The sequence below is a fragment of the Eptatretus burgeri genome, chromosome 7, assembly GCF_056783735.1.
Source record: "Eptatretus burgeri isolate ZD-2024b chromosome 7, Ebu_testis_v1, whole genome shotgun sequence".
NCBI classification, from domain to species: domain Eukaryota; kingdom Metazoa; phylum Chordata; class Myxini; order Myxiniformes; family Myxinidae; genus Eptatretus; species Eptatretus burgeri.
The window spans coordinates 67348333-67361320 of NC_140967.1; the positions used below are offsets into that span (position 1 = coordinate 67348333).

General features: G+C 37.6%; 1 protein-coding gene and 1 long non-coding RNA gene across 2 annotated transcripts; one reads left to right on the forward strand and one right to left on the reverse strand.

The window, feature by feature from the left end:
* Positions 1-200: 200 nt before the first annotated feature.
* On the reverse strand, positions 201-1940 carry LOC147023459 (uncharacterized). The gene is made up of 3 exons (XR_015060198.1): positions 1306-1940; positions 756-1212; positions 201-461 (listed from the first exon to the last, which is right to left on the reverse strand). It is a non-coding gene; the product is annotated as an uncharacterized LOC147023459 (long non-coding RNA).
* Positions 1941-5019: 3079 nt separating this feature from the next.
* Positions 5020-8948, forward strand: LOC147023460 (sodium/hydrogen exchanger 8-like). The gene is made up of 6 exons (XM_085888877.1): positions 5020-5360; positions 6512-6613; positions 6785-6819; positions 7833-7976; positions 8342-8479; positions 8635-8948. Exons 1-6 carry the CDS (start codon positions 5331-5333, stop codon positions 8870-8872), a joined length of 687 nt encoding a protein of 228 aa, XP_085745003.1. The 5' UTR covers positions 5020-5330; the 3' UTR covers positions 8873-8948.
* The last annotated feature ends 4040 nt before the right edge of the window (positions 8949-12988 follow it).

Consider the following 12988-nt stretch of genomic DNA (forward strand, 5'->3'; position numbering starts at 1 on the left):
GCCCCACCGAAGCCCCGCCCACATAAACCCCACCCACACAAGCCCCGCCCACACACGCCCCGCCCACACAAGCCCCACCGAAGCCCCGCCCACATAAACCCCACCCACACAAGCCCCTCCCACACAAGCCCCACCCCCTCATCCCCCTGTGCACCTCCACCTTTGACCCACCACCTCCCTCATCCCACCCCCACCCTTCCCCACACACACATGGGGAGGGGAGGGGTGGGATGAGGGGGTGATGGGTCGTTGGGGGAGCGCACCTACCCCCCCCCCCCCCCCCCCCCCCCCCTCCTTCATGTCTTGATTCTTTTTTTGAAATTCAAAATCAAGTAATTGTAAACAAAACAAATATATTTAATCAAAATAGAAAATATTAAATATTCATTTGCAAGAATGTATAATCTTTCCCAGCAATCTTCTTCAGATGTCTTGTGATTTCGAAACTCAGACACCATATTCTGTTTTGAAACAAAAAGTGGATAATAATTAGTTTTTATAAAGATAATTACATGGTAATATGAGTAAGCCTGGTGTTGGTTCTAAGTTCAAGCCTCGTTGACCACTGAATTAACACACCAGGAGGCTGACTCAGCCTGTCATCCTTCCAAGGCCAATAAAATGAATTCCAGTGTACTGGCAAAACCACGTCCAAACTAATGATGCAACCAACATAAGGCGACATTCCAAGAGAGAGTGATATTAATAAAAGAATAAATAAACAAATAACTAAATAATAATTCAGAAACATTTACCTCCAGAAAATCATGTGTTGTACCAGATTGCTTCAACAGCTTATGTTGTGTGATCGAGCTGAAAAAAAATAAAATAATGAGTCAAGGGTATAGATGGAGAGACAGACAGAGAGAGGTAGGTGGAAAGACAGACAGAGAGAGAGATACAAAGAGACAGACAGGGAGAGATAGAGACAAACAGACAGGGAAAGAGACACACGCACGCACGCACGCACACACACACACACACACACACACACACACACACACACACACACACACACACACACACACACACACACACACACACGTGTCTCACCATTGGTTTAATTCATTCGAGATCAGAGGCCATGATAAGACTTCGTACCAGTCATTATAAATGTTTTTCAATTCTCTTCTAAAATCATTGACCTCTTCAATAAGAGCATTCATTTGATGCACCTCATCGTGATATGTAAACTCCACTTCTTCCAAGGACCTGCCAGGAAAAAATATATATTTTCGCATTATCACGATTTAATTTATCATCAATTGCTTCATTGTTCAAAGAGGAAACCATACACAAACTTACCAACTTTGTAGTGAGCTGTTATCTTCATCGGAAGAGAGTGAGTCCATGTCTCAGTTTTTTTTTACCATTGGTACAAGATGACAAAAAGATCAGAGGCCGTGATAAGACGTCGTGTCAGTCATTAAAAATGTTTTTCAATTCTCTTCTAAGATGATTGACCTCTTCAATAAGAGCATTAATTTCATGCACCTCGTCGTGATATGTAAACTGCTCTTCTTCCAAGGACCTGCCAAGAAAAAAAAAATATATCAGAATTATCACGATTTAATTTATAATCAATTGCTTCATCGTTCAAAGAGGAACCCATACACAAGCTTACCAACTTTGTGTTGAGCTGTTTTGTTTGCGGAAGAAAGATCGCTCATGTCTCAGTTGTAAAAATGAAAATCCCGTCTGGCAGAAACTTTGTCTGGCGAATCACTTATAAGGCAACGATGAGGAGATTGCTTAATCATTGGGTGTGGCCACAGGAAATGACACTTCGGGCGAGACAGCTTGGAAAATAACTGGGCGACATATTCTCAAATTGTATGAATCATTTTTAAAACATACTTAAAATGCCCTAAAATGATTTTGATTAAACTTATGTTTAAAAGCCTGTTCGTGTTCTGAGATGAAATATAAACACGAGGCCTTGTCTCACAGAATAGTTCCTATTTTTTCACAGCATGACTGTCCAAAAACACTTCCTTATTTTCACAGCACGACCGTGTCAAAAAAACACTTTCTCATTTTCATGGCACGAACTGAAAACATTTGAAACAAAACTTTTTTTATGGCGTGGTTTATGCACAAAAATGATTTGCAACTTAGGCGGTGGCCAGATGAGATCATTAAGAGAAGTTTATCATTTCGTAATGGCACAAAAGGGGTATCTTAAGAAATATAAAGATTCAAATGTTTTGTTTTTCAATATTTTAGATGGGGATTATTGTGCAAAGAAAATTAAACTATTGAAGGAATTTGGGAATGAACAAATGTTTATAGGTTCAATGAGTGAGCTAAACAATATGCATCGGTTATTTGATAAAGAGTGTCCCGAGGCTTAGACGTTTCAGATATTTCTTTAGAATCACCTTTAACAAATCACATTACGACTTTACTACTTGAACAAATCTTTATCTTGTTGCATAGGTTATTTGAATAGAGAGCCCCGAGATTAAAAGGGGAGACAAATAAATATACCTTGGGCTAAAAAGGGGATTTATTTTTTAGGGAAAAAAAAGAAAAAATTCATCGCTGAAAATCCCCCATTCATTTACATGGGGAAAAGTGAGCCAGAATCAGTATTCTTACCCTACTCCCCTCATTGTTACCTGCATCGCTTGTTTGTCCATCTCTGACTACTTTCTCCCTCCGCCCTATTTTGGATTTTTCCCCTTTCTCCTGTTGTTGCCTTTGTTATGTTATGTCCTGATTTGTTCTGTATAATCACTGTTCCATGAGATTCGACCATGTTTTTTTTTTAATTTTTTTAATTTTTTTAATTTTTTTTTTTTAAGTTTTTAAAGTTTTTTTTTTTAAACAATGCCCTGAGATTCACGACATTTTTCAGGAATGTACCCCTCAGCGTGGTCCTGACTTTTTTAATTTTTAAATTCGGTTTAGATGAAGAGATTCTAGAGGTTTTCGCATTTCAGCTGCAATACTTGTATGCGCACATTATTTGATTCTCCAGATGGTAGTTATCTCCGGATGTCTCTGGGTGGAATTTATCTCCGGACGGTGTTTGTCTCCGGGTGGTATTTATAGTATGACCAGTAGAAAATGGATTTTGTTTCCATCTTCACTGTTATGCTATGCAGACGCATTTTGATAAGACGGTATGAATCGTAATTAACGCTTCACCATACATCTGCCTTCCCTTCCCCTCCCCTTGTGCTGCCTTCTCGTCTCCCTCCCTCCTGCTCCTCCACCCCTCCTTGCTCCCCTTCCCCCTCCCCTCTTTTTCTCCCCCCCCCCTCTTTTAATATTGTCAGCAAAGTGACCCTTCTGTGTTACAGTATTTTGTGATGTTAAATAAGGTGGTATATAACGGTAATGTATAATAAGACTGCTTCAATAGCGCTAAACTTCTGGAATTTTTTTATAATGATCAGTTAAAATCATTATTTTATTAAAACTGAAGTATATATTTGAACACTGCGTAGGGTAACGTGTTCTCTGAACTCTTGTGTTTATATACAGTAATATCTCGCTTTACGAACAACATGCATTCCTGAAAAATAGTTCTTCAATCAAAAGTTCACAAATCGGAAATGATTTCTCCATATATGTATATTGATATCGTGGGGGAATGTGTTCCCCAAAAATTAAATTCCACCCCAAAATTCAATAATAATGTAGACAAGTCTGAAGACGACAATGGTTCACGAGCGGTATTTGACGATGTAGATTGTTTCAGAAGTCAAGGATGAGACGATATGATAATTTTTGACCAAGTTATAAAAATGATCAACATGATGTGGTACGAGTGACAGGTTATTCGCTGCAAAATGTTGAAAACCCGGTTCAACAACTTTCAAAATTTGACCTTTGCATAACCTTTAAAGGTCACAAAACAATGTTGTGGATATTAAAATAAGGAAACAGGATATGTGCTATAGCTTATTGGAGTTAGTTCGTCGAAGAAGGTCGAAAACCCGGTTCCATTCCCAGAACTTTGAAAATTTGACCTTTGTGGCCTTTAAAGGTCAAAGTTCAAGGATTATGACCTTTGGTGCAAAACTTCTTCTGGAACATTCCAGGAACAATATAACGTCATATAGGCTATATGGCATTTTGCACTCCTCGGATTATCCATACTTTGATGAAATCAGCGTAAAAACAAACTTGAAGAGGGCACCATGGGCAAGGTGTTTGAGATAGAGCAAAATGGTTTCAAGACTTTAGGTGGGGAATGACCTCAAGATTAACATAAAAAATATTGTCATCCTCGCTCTCAAAGTTTGGGCGGTCGTATGATTTTTATGTCAAAATTTGCAATTTTTTTGAGTTTTTGACCTTGTGACCTTGACCTTGGGAGGAAAATGAAAAATCGGACAACGACAAGTTTTAGATAATTCATTTTGCTATTCAAATACCGAAGAACCCATTCCATTCAGTCAATTCCCTAGGAGAAGATAGATTTTTAATCCGACTACCCCCTAAAAATGGCTATTTTTGGGGCGTGGCTCCACCCACAATGGGCGTAGCACACCCTCATCCAGGAAAACAAAACTAGACATTGATATCGAACACATAACCAAGTTTCATCAATACCGGATCAAAGTCCACGGAGTTATGCTCTGGACAGACAGACACACAGACACACAGACATAACGAATATAGTGGTCACTCTGGCTGGTGCTTGTGAACCAAATATATGAAGAAAAAAAAATCTGCAGTAACGAGTAACACCGATGTCACTTTCAAGCTATGTAAGCTATGGTGCCTCCTTAAAATGTGAAAACCACCCATCATTCGCACCAAACGTCTCCATCGTGGAACTTTCACCATCATAGCTCTTGAAGTCTTTGAAAAGGCTCTTGACCTTTTCTTTAATAATGACCATCAGGTTAACTTGAACATTTTTTTGCGATTGGTTTTAAATTGAAACTCTTGTTAAACACTTAATATTTTCCACGACAGAGCTTCATGTTTTGCTGAATTTCACTTCCATTACAGAGCTTCATGTTTGGATTTCACTGCACGGACCTCTGGTAGCTTGTACATGGTGCTACATTTGAGCCTGGAGAGTAACTGCTGAAATCTATCTGTCCGGGCTCTTCCCAACATCTTTGTTCTTTGTTCCTTTCATACTTCTTTCTAATTTTTATTTTATTATTGTAATTCCCTTTATTCATTCTAATTCTTGCTTTTTCTTCTTTCATCTCTTTTACTCTCTATTCCTCTTTCATTTTCTAGCACTCTAAGAAGTGAATTCTTGCAGAAATTTTTCTGTGAGGCTCACTTGGCTGTGCTTGGATGGGTTTTAGGGTTGTGGAGTCGCGGCTGAAATCCGAATCCCATTCAGGTTCCTCCTGATGACTCCATCTTTGCTCTTACTTCTTCAGGTTCCTTCTTGGTCTTCCGTTTCATCACATATTGAGCATATACCATAATCTTTTCTTTGTTGTTGTGTTTTGTCATCAACATTGTAATCGCAAGGCAAAAGTCATTTGCAATATCCATAGGGTGGGAACTAACGACGTGCACTAACGAAAACACAACTAGACATTGATATCGATATTATTAAATTATTAGATATTATTAAACTTCATGTGATCATTGAGAAGTGATCATCGGTGCTGTTTCTTTCAAAATGTTTTGAATGTAATGTTCTTTTTGTTGAAATGTCAAGAAGGTGGAGAAAAACCTTCTGATAATTTATAATTTACTTTTTTAACGATACCACTTTCCTGTCTTTCTTTCCACTCGTATCACTTCCTTGAGCACTTCTCTTCCTTTTATGAGCCATAGTTATGGATGAATACATTACAGTACCATACTGTAATGTACAAGAACGTTTGAGTAAATAAAATGCACTCAAGCACAAACGTAATGACATAGCTGCGTAGGAGAGAATGAGGGAAGCAACGCTCTGACGTCATCATCCCGGGTGTAAGCGAGTGCCGTTGTGGCGTTTTGTTGCGAGATGCATGTTTATTTCAAACTACACAATCAAAATTTCTCATCCAAAGATCATGAGGTGACATTTTGAATTCGTAGTTGAAAACTTAGTTGACTGAAGTTGAGCAAAAATTCATAATGTCCTGATTTGAGGTCATAAATCAAATTATTGGTTTCAAAAAATTTAGTTCAAAAGATTGAAAGTTTGTAAAGCAAATGTTCGTAAATTGGGTTGTGACTCTATTTTTGTTTACTCTTCTCTCTTTACTTTTACTATATGTCCATCATTCTATCTGGCTCTCTCTCCATATATTTATCTTTCATACGTTTTGGGTTCCCCTGTTCATCTGCATTAAGCACTGTAATGTGCATCTTTCCTTTTGTTAAACCCATGATTCTGGTTTCCAGCTTTATGGTTTTTTTGTTGTTGTTTTTTTTCAAGAAAAAAATAACAATAATAATCATGAGGCTAAAATGGACGCAAGAGTGGTTTTATAATGAAGTTGAAAACATACCACACCATTACTGACACATTGCCTTAGTGCAGGAATGTTCTCATGCAAATTATATAACTGTGTGATGGTATTTTTGACAGGGAAACTTCTTCCAGAATATTGGCTCAATTACAGTGTTTGCTGTATTTGGAACAGCAATTTCTGCTGCTGTATTCGGTGGTGGAATCTACATGCTGGGCCAGGTAGCTATTAAATGGGAACAGTTTGTGGTAGATTTTCTGCTTCAACATTTTGGTGCATAAATAGAACACCAAATCAAGATGAGTTTCTTATTTCTCCACTTTTTTAAAGACATTTTTTTTGTGGTCTGATTATTATTTGCCCTCACTCAATTCGCTTTGTCTCCTGATCAGGCTGACGTCGTCTATAAACTTACCGTGACTGACAGGTGAGTTCAAACCATCTGGGTACTGTAACTAAATTGAGAAGTGATCATCGGTGCTGTTTCTTTCAAAATGTTTTGAATATAATGTTCTTTTTGTTGAAATGTCAAGAAGGTGGAGAAAAAAAAATTGTACTCCATACTTGTGAAATTTTGTCCATCAGCACTATTCCAAACTTGGTACTACACCTGAACAAAAATAATTGATTGACTTGATTAAAAAAAAAAGCTTATTTGGCGTCCACCTATCAAATTGGTTGTAAAGTTATTGCCGGGGTTGGGAAATATGTACATACACGTTTTAACCCCCTCCCCCCACCCCCCCCCCGACCATCTCCATACACCCCATACATGTATCTCCCTTTCCCTTACTACATCTATTGCCAGACTCCCCTACCCTCCTCTCTTCTCCTATTATCCTTCCTTCCTCTTCCCTTTTCCCAATTTATCTCCCACTCTCCAAATCGTTGCTAATGTGTGTCTAATTTTAATTACCGGTAACCAAATTCTCACATTTGCACTTGTCAACGTGTCTCGTCTTGAGGAAGTCCATACGTAGAATTCCATGATTCCAATTAGATTTTTGGCAAAGGAATGGTGTCTCACTCATTTATTGTGCTTTCATACCAGCAATTGACCTGAAATCCCTTCTCACTTGACCATAATAAATAAATGCTGCACCATACGCTGCTGTTAAATGATAAGATAAAAAAAAACTTGATTGATCTTGATGGAGATGTTTCCCAAATCTATTAACGGCACCAAAGGTTGGCTGTACGTCTGCAGGATGTAGTATTTATGTTTAATAATATCTATTTGCTTCTCAAATGAAACAGCCAAGCAAAGTGTCTCATGCTGTCATATTTGTTTGCAGTACTGGAAGTGGAATATGATCTGGAGCTATGAACGATGTATTCTTTTCATCAGTTAACGTAAACTATGCTTTACTTGCTGCTACCCCATATTAACCTCAGGCTTTTATTTGTGCAACTCCACTTCCTCCCTTTCCAACTCAACAGCTTTGCCTTTGGGTCCTTGATCTCTGCTGTTGATCCAGTGGCCACCATTGCAATATTTAATGCTCTGAATGTGGATCCAGTACTAAATATGTTGGTGTTTGGAGAGAGCATCCTTAATGATGCAGTCGCCATCGTTCTCACCAAGTTGGTTCTTGCTTATCCACCCTTCCATCACCTTTACCCCCACCCCCACTTCACTAGTTTTGCCATTTCACCCAACTCACCTTCCCCCTCCCCCCCGCCAACCCTCCTCCCACTTGCCTTCTCCTACCTGCCTCCCGCCCCCCCCCCACTCCTCCCTCCTGTTGTGTGCCTTCTGCCTCTGCCTGTCCCCACCAGATGGGCTTTATGCCCCCTGCTCTCCAAATTGCCCATTGCCTTTCCACCTCTCTCCATCGGCTGTGCACCCTTTGCCATTCCACTCCTCCTCCTTCTTCCCCTCATTCCTTATGCTATGTATAAACAAACAACAAAAATTTCATCGAATATGTCTTTCTTCCCTACGCCAGTACGGCAGAGGAGCTGAGCACACAAGATTCACCAAGCAACGATGCTGGGGCAATGGCATTGCACGCCGCCTTCAACTTTTTGAAGATGTTCTTTGGTTCTGCAGTGCTGGGCAGTGCTGTGGCAATGGTCTCTGCTCTCATATCCTTGATTTTGTACACCACAGCTCTGATATTTATTGACTTACATTTTCATTTTATGAACATTTTTTTTTCTTTTACTTCTCTGTACAAGCAAGATAATATCTATATTTTATGATTCTTGATCCTTGACCCTTGATCCTGCTTTTGCTGCACCTTCTGAAGTTCCTGGACCTTCGTAGTACTCCCTCTCTTGAGTTTGGAATTATGATAATATTTGCCTACCTTCCATATTGTTTGGCTGAGGGTTTGAAGTTTTCAGGTATGGTCCAGTCATCTTACACTACAATTGTTACTGAAATACTTGTTGCACCTAAATTATTATCAATCCATGTCGATTTTATTATCTTTAAATCATTAGCAAATGCATGTGTTTTTACTTTGATCAAATGAATGTTGCCTTGTTTTTTTTTTTTAATACTGATGATCATCATGGTGGTAAATGTGATTCCTGACGGCATCCATAAAGCATCAAAATACTCAATACTGTCTGATAACATCATACTTTGATTGCCTTTTATCTTTCGGAACACAATTGGTTGCAAATAATATTTCCTACAACATGATAATTTCAATCGCACCTCCTGGCTGTTATGGTGAGCATTGCCACAGATTATGTCTCGCACGGTAAAACCGCATAATCTGCAAAGAGAAACTGTCCGTCTGCCACTCGACGATTGTTCCCGCGATTGCAAACTATTCAACCAGATGATGGACAGCAATTTTCAATTGGATTTCGGTTGGGGCTCTGACTGGGCCACTCAAGGACATTTATCGATTTGTTCCTTCGCCACTCCAGTGTAGCTTTAGCTGTGTGCTTCAGGTCGTTGTCATGCTCAAAGGTGAACTTCCATCCCAGTTTCAGCTTTCTTGCGCAGGGCAGCAGGTTTTCCTGTAGGATTTTTCTGTAGGATTTTTCTGTATTTTGCTCCATCTATTTTTCCTTCTTTCCTGACAAGTGCCCAGTCCCTGCTGATGAGAAATATCCCCATAACATGATGTTGCCACCACCATGCTTCACAGTAGGAATGGTGTTCTTTGGGTGATGTGCTGTGTTGGGTTTGTGCCAAACGTAATGTTTTGCATTTAGGCCAGAAAGTTCCATCTTTGTTTCGTCAGACCACAAAAATTTTTGCCACATGGCTTCAGAATCTCCAGTGTTTTTTGCATACTTCAAATGGGACTCGAAGTGGGCTTTTTTGAGGAATGGCTTCCTTCTTGCCACCCTACCGTACAGGCCAGACTTGTGGAGTGCTTGGGATATTGTTGTCACATGCACACAGTGACCAGTCTTTGCCATAAAAGGCATGTGACTTTCAAAGTTGTCATTAGCCTTTTGGTGGCCTCTGTGATCAGTCTCCTCCTTGCTTGGTCTTCCAGTTTGGAAGGATGGCCTGATCTTTGTAGGGTCTTGGTGGTTCCATACACCTTCCATTTCTTAATTATCGTCTTGACTGTGCTCCAAGGGATATTCAAGGCCTTTGAAATATTTTTATACCCATCCCCTGATCTGTGCCTTTCCACAACTTTATCCCTGAGGTTGTTTGAAAGCTCCTTGGTGCTCATGGTTGATCCAGATTCGGATCTTCAACAAAATCGAATCGTTTTGTCGTGGTCACACACCCAATCTGTCCACCAAGTTTCATCCGAATCCGCACAAATTTTTGAGATATCCTGTACACAGACAGACAGAAAGGGGTGAAACATAATCTCCTTCACCTTCGGTCGTAGAGGTAATGATCAGAATCACTACAGTTTAACACAGGTGGATGCCAATTAACTTGGTGTGTGATTTTGAAGGTGATTGGTTACAATGGAGCTAATTTACAATTGCTATAATAAGAGGGGTGGACACTTATCCAACCAAGATATTCTGGTTCTGTTTTTAATTGATTTTCTGAAATTTGTATAATTTGTTTTTCACTTGGAAGTTGTGGGTTACGATGTGGAAAAAGTTGGGTTTAATGCAATTCAATTCCAGGCTATAAAACAACAAAAGGTGAAAATTTTGAAAGGGGGTGTAGACTTTCTATTGGCACTGTATGTCCATTGGAGATCGGGGGAATGCTCGTCACGCTCCACATATTTCGAACATGATAATTGTTTATAATTTTTATAGCGAATGTTCTCATACCAGAGATGGGCACAGGCCATGTTTTGAAAAAGTGTCATAAAAGTGAATAAAATCCCAACTAAATTTGGCTTTTTAACTCTCCCTCCCACACCCTCATCCACATGAAATATTAGGGAAATTCATTGAGATTATATCAATCATTGGTCTGAATTTTAAAATACAGATTATCCAACAGGGATGGAAAAAACTGGTTATTACTTATTTCTTTGTTATTACATATTTCTATCTTTTTAACAATATACAGGGAAGCCCGAAAGTTACTTTAGCCCTGATAAATTTCTCGCACTTCCGTCGGTCCCTTTCCCTCTGCCCTTGCCCCATCGCCCACTATGGTATGTGGAAACACTGACTCAGAAGAATGATGGAGCACATACAGATACAATGTCAAATTAATTATTGTAAGTACTGTACAATAAAACCTGTATATTAAAAGAGTTCAAGAACAATGCTTCACTGGGAAGGGGTAAAGTGACTTTCAGGCCACCCTGTGTGTGTATATATATATGTATATGTATATGTATATATATATATATATGTATATGTATATGTATATGTATATATATATATATATATATATATATATATATATATATATATATATATATATATATATATATATATATATATGTAGGGTGGATATACTGGTTCTGGCTCACTTTTCCCCATGTAAATGAATGGGGGATTTTCAGCGATTCCCTTTTTTTTCCCTAAAAATAAACCCCCTTTTTATCCCAAGGTATATTTATTTGTCTCCCCTTTTAACCTGGAGGTTGAACCTCATTGAATTGAACACCTGGGGTTGAACAGCTCACTCATTGAACCTATAAAGATTTGTTCATTCTCAAATTCCTTCAATAGTTTAATTTTCTTTGCACAATAATCCCCATCTAAAATATTGACAAACAAAACATTTGAATCTTTATATTTTTTAAGATACCCCTTTTGTGCCATTACGAAATGATAAACTTCTCTTAATGCTCTTGTTTGACCACCTCCTGAGCCACATATCATTTTGAGATTATAGTAAATTGTTTTTTCATTGTTCAATTGATAACCATCAAAGTTTTCAGTCCATTCAAGGATATTCATTTTTTTCTTTACATCCTCTAACTTACTACTTTTTAAATTGATTCGCTTATTTGTTTTATTTACCTTTATTTTAGTTATTTTTTCAATAAGACTTATTTGATATTTTTCACATTCATTATGTTTTCCATTTATATACCAAGACTGAGATTTTCTCCACTCTTTAGTTTGATTAATACTTGGTTTGACCATTTATATATTGCAAAAAATCGCGGCGGTAGCCCTTAAAAAACCCGAGCCCATCTTCCCATCGTTAAAACACAATCTATTCTATTCACTCTATCATACAATATCCATATGGAACACAATCTAATCCATTATCTAAAATAAATCTCTTATCATCAAAGGCTCCTAATGCCTTTTTATTTACTTCTTCACTCTATATGTTATGTTTATAACTTCTTATTGTATTCATTTTCCTATATTCTTCTTTCTTATTCATCAAACAATTATAATAATTTCTAAAAGTTATTGATTTCTTTATTACATATTTCTTTATTCCCTTTAACCTCTTATCAATCTGATCACCATACTTATAAGCATATGCCTTTGCTCTCAATCCAATAAACTCACTCATTACTTTTCCACCCAACTCATCCTTAAACTTACCAATAACCTTTTCATTCTTTTTGGAAAATAACTCACTCTTCTTGCTGAAATTACTTGTATCATAAACTCCAATATTTTTCTTCATATCTTCATAAACATCATCAGTTTTTATATCTAGGATAAAACTATCAGTGTCCATATACAACAATGAAACATTTTCACCATACTCTTTCTTTAAGTCATTATACAAATAATCATACATCAATATCTTTGATAAATCAAGAACTGCTGTTCCAATATAAATTGGTTTATCCATTACAATACTTTCCTTTTTCATATGAATTGCAGAAAAGTTCTCTGAAAAAACCTCTTCTCTCTCAAAACTTTGTTTATTTATCAATCTCGAAGCTTCTTTCCAAGATGTTGCGAATCTAATGTTTTGCCTGTTTCTAACATTTTCCATAGTCTTTCCAAATACAGCATTATTCATTAATTTATAAAAGTCCCCTTCAAATTTTACTTTTGTATTTGCTCTCATATCTGTATTGAATTGAATATACTTTTTCACCCAAGGACTTTGTTTAAATTTTAAAACTCTATGAATTTTAGCTACTCTCAACCCAGCAGATAAATATTGTCTCAAGTTCCTTTGATGCAAAACATATCCCTCTTTATCATAGAATGTTGTTAATAACTTTTCTGTTGATTTACCTTTAATATTAAAACTTTTATGATAATCA

Bases quoted from the DNA above. Each gene is read 5' to 3' on its own strand.
- LOC147023460 (XM_085888877.1), top strand. From the start codon at position 5,331: ATGACTCCATCTTTGCTCTTACTTCTTCAG. The intron at 6,820-7,832 runs GTGAGTTCAAAC...CCAACTCAACAG, and splicing joins AAACTTACCGTGACTGACAG to CTTTGCCTTTGGGTCCTTGA. The intron at 8,480-8,634 runs CATATCCTTGAT...GCTTTTGCTGCA, and splicing joins GTGGCAATGGTCTCTGCTCT to CCTTCTGAAGTTCCTGGACC.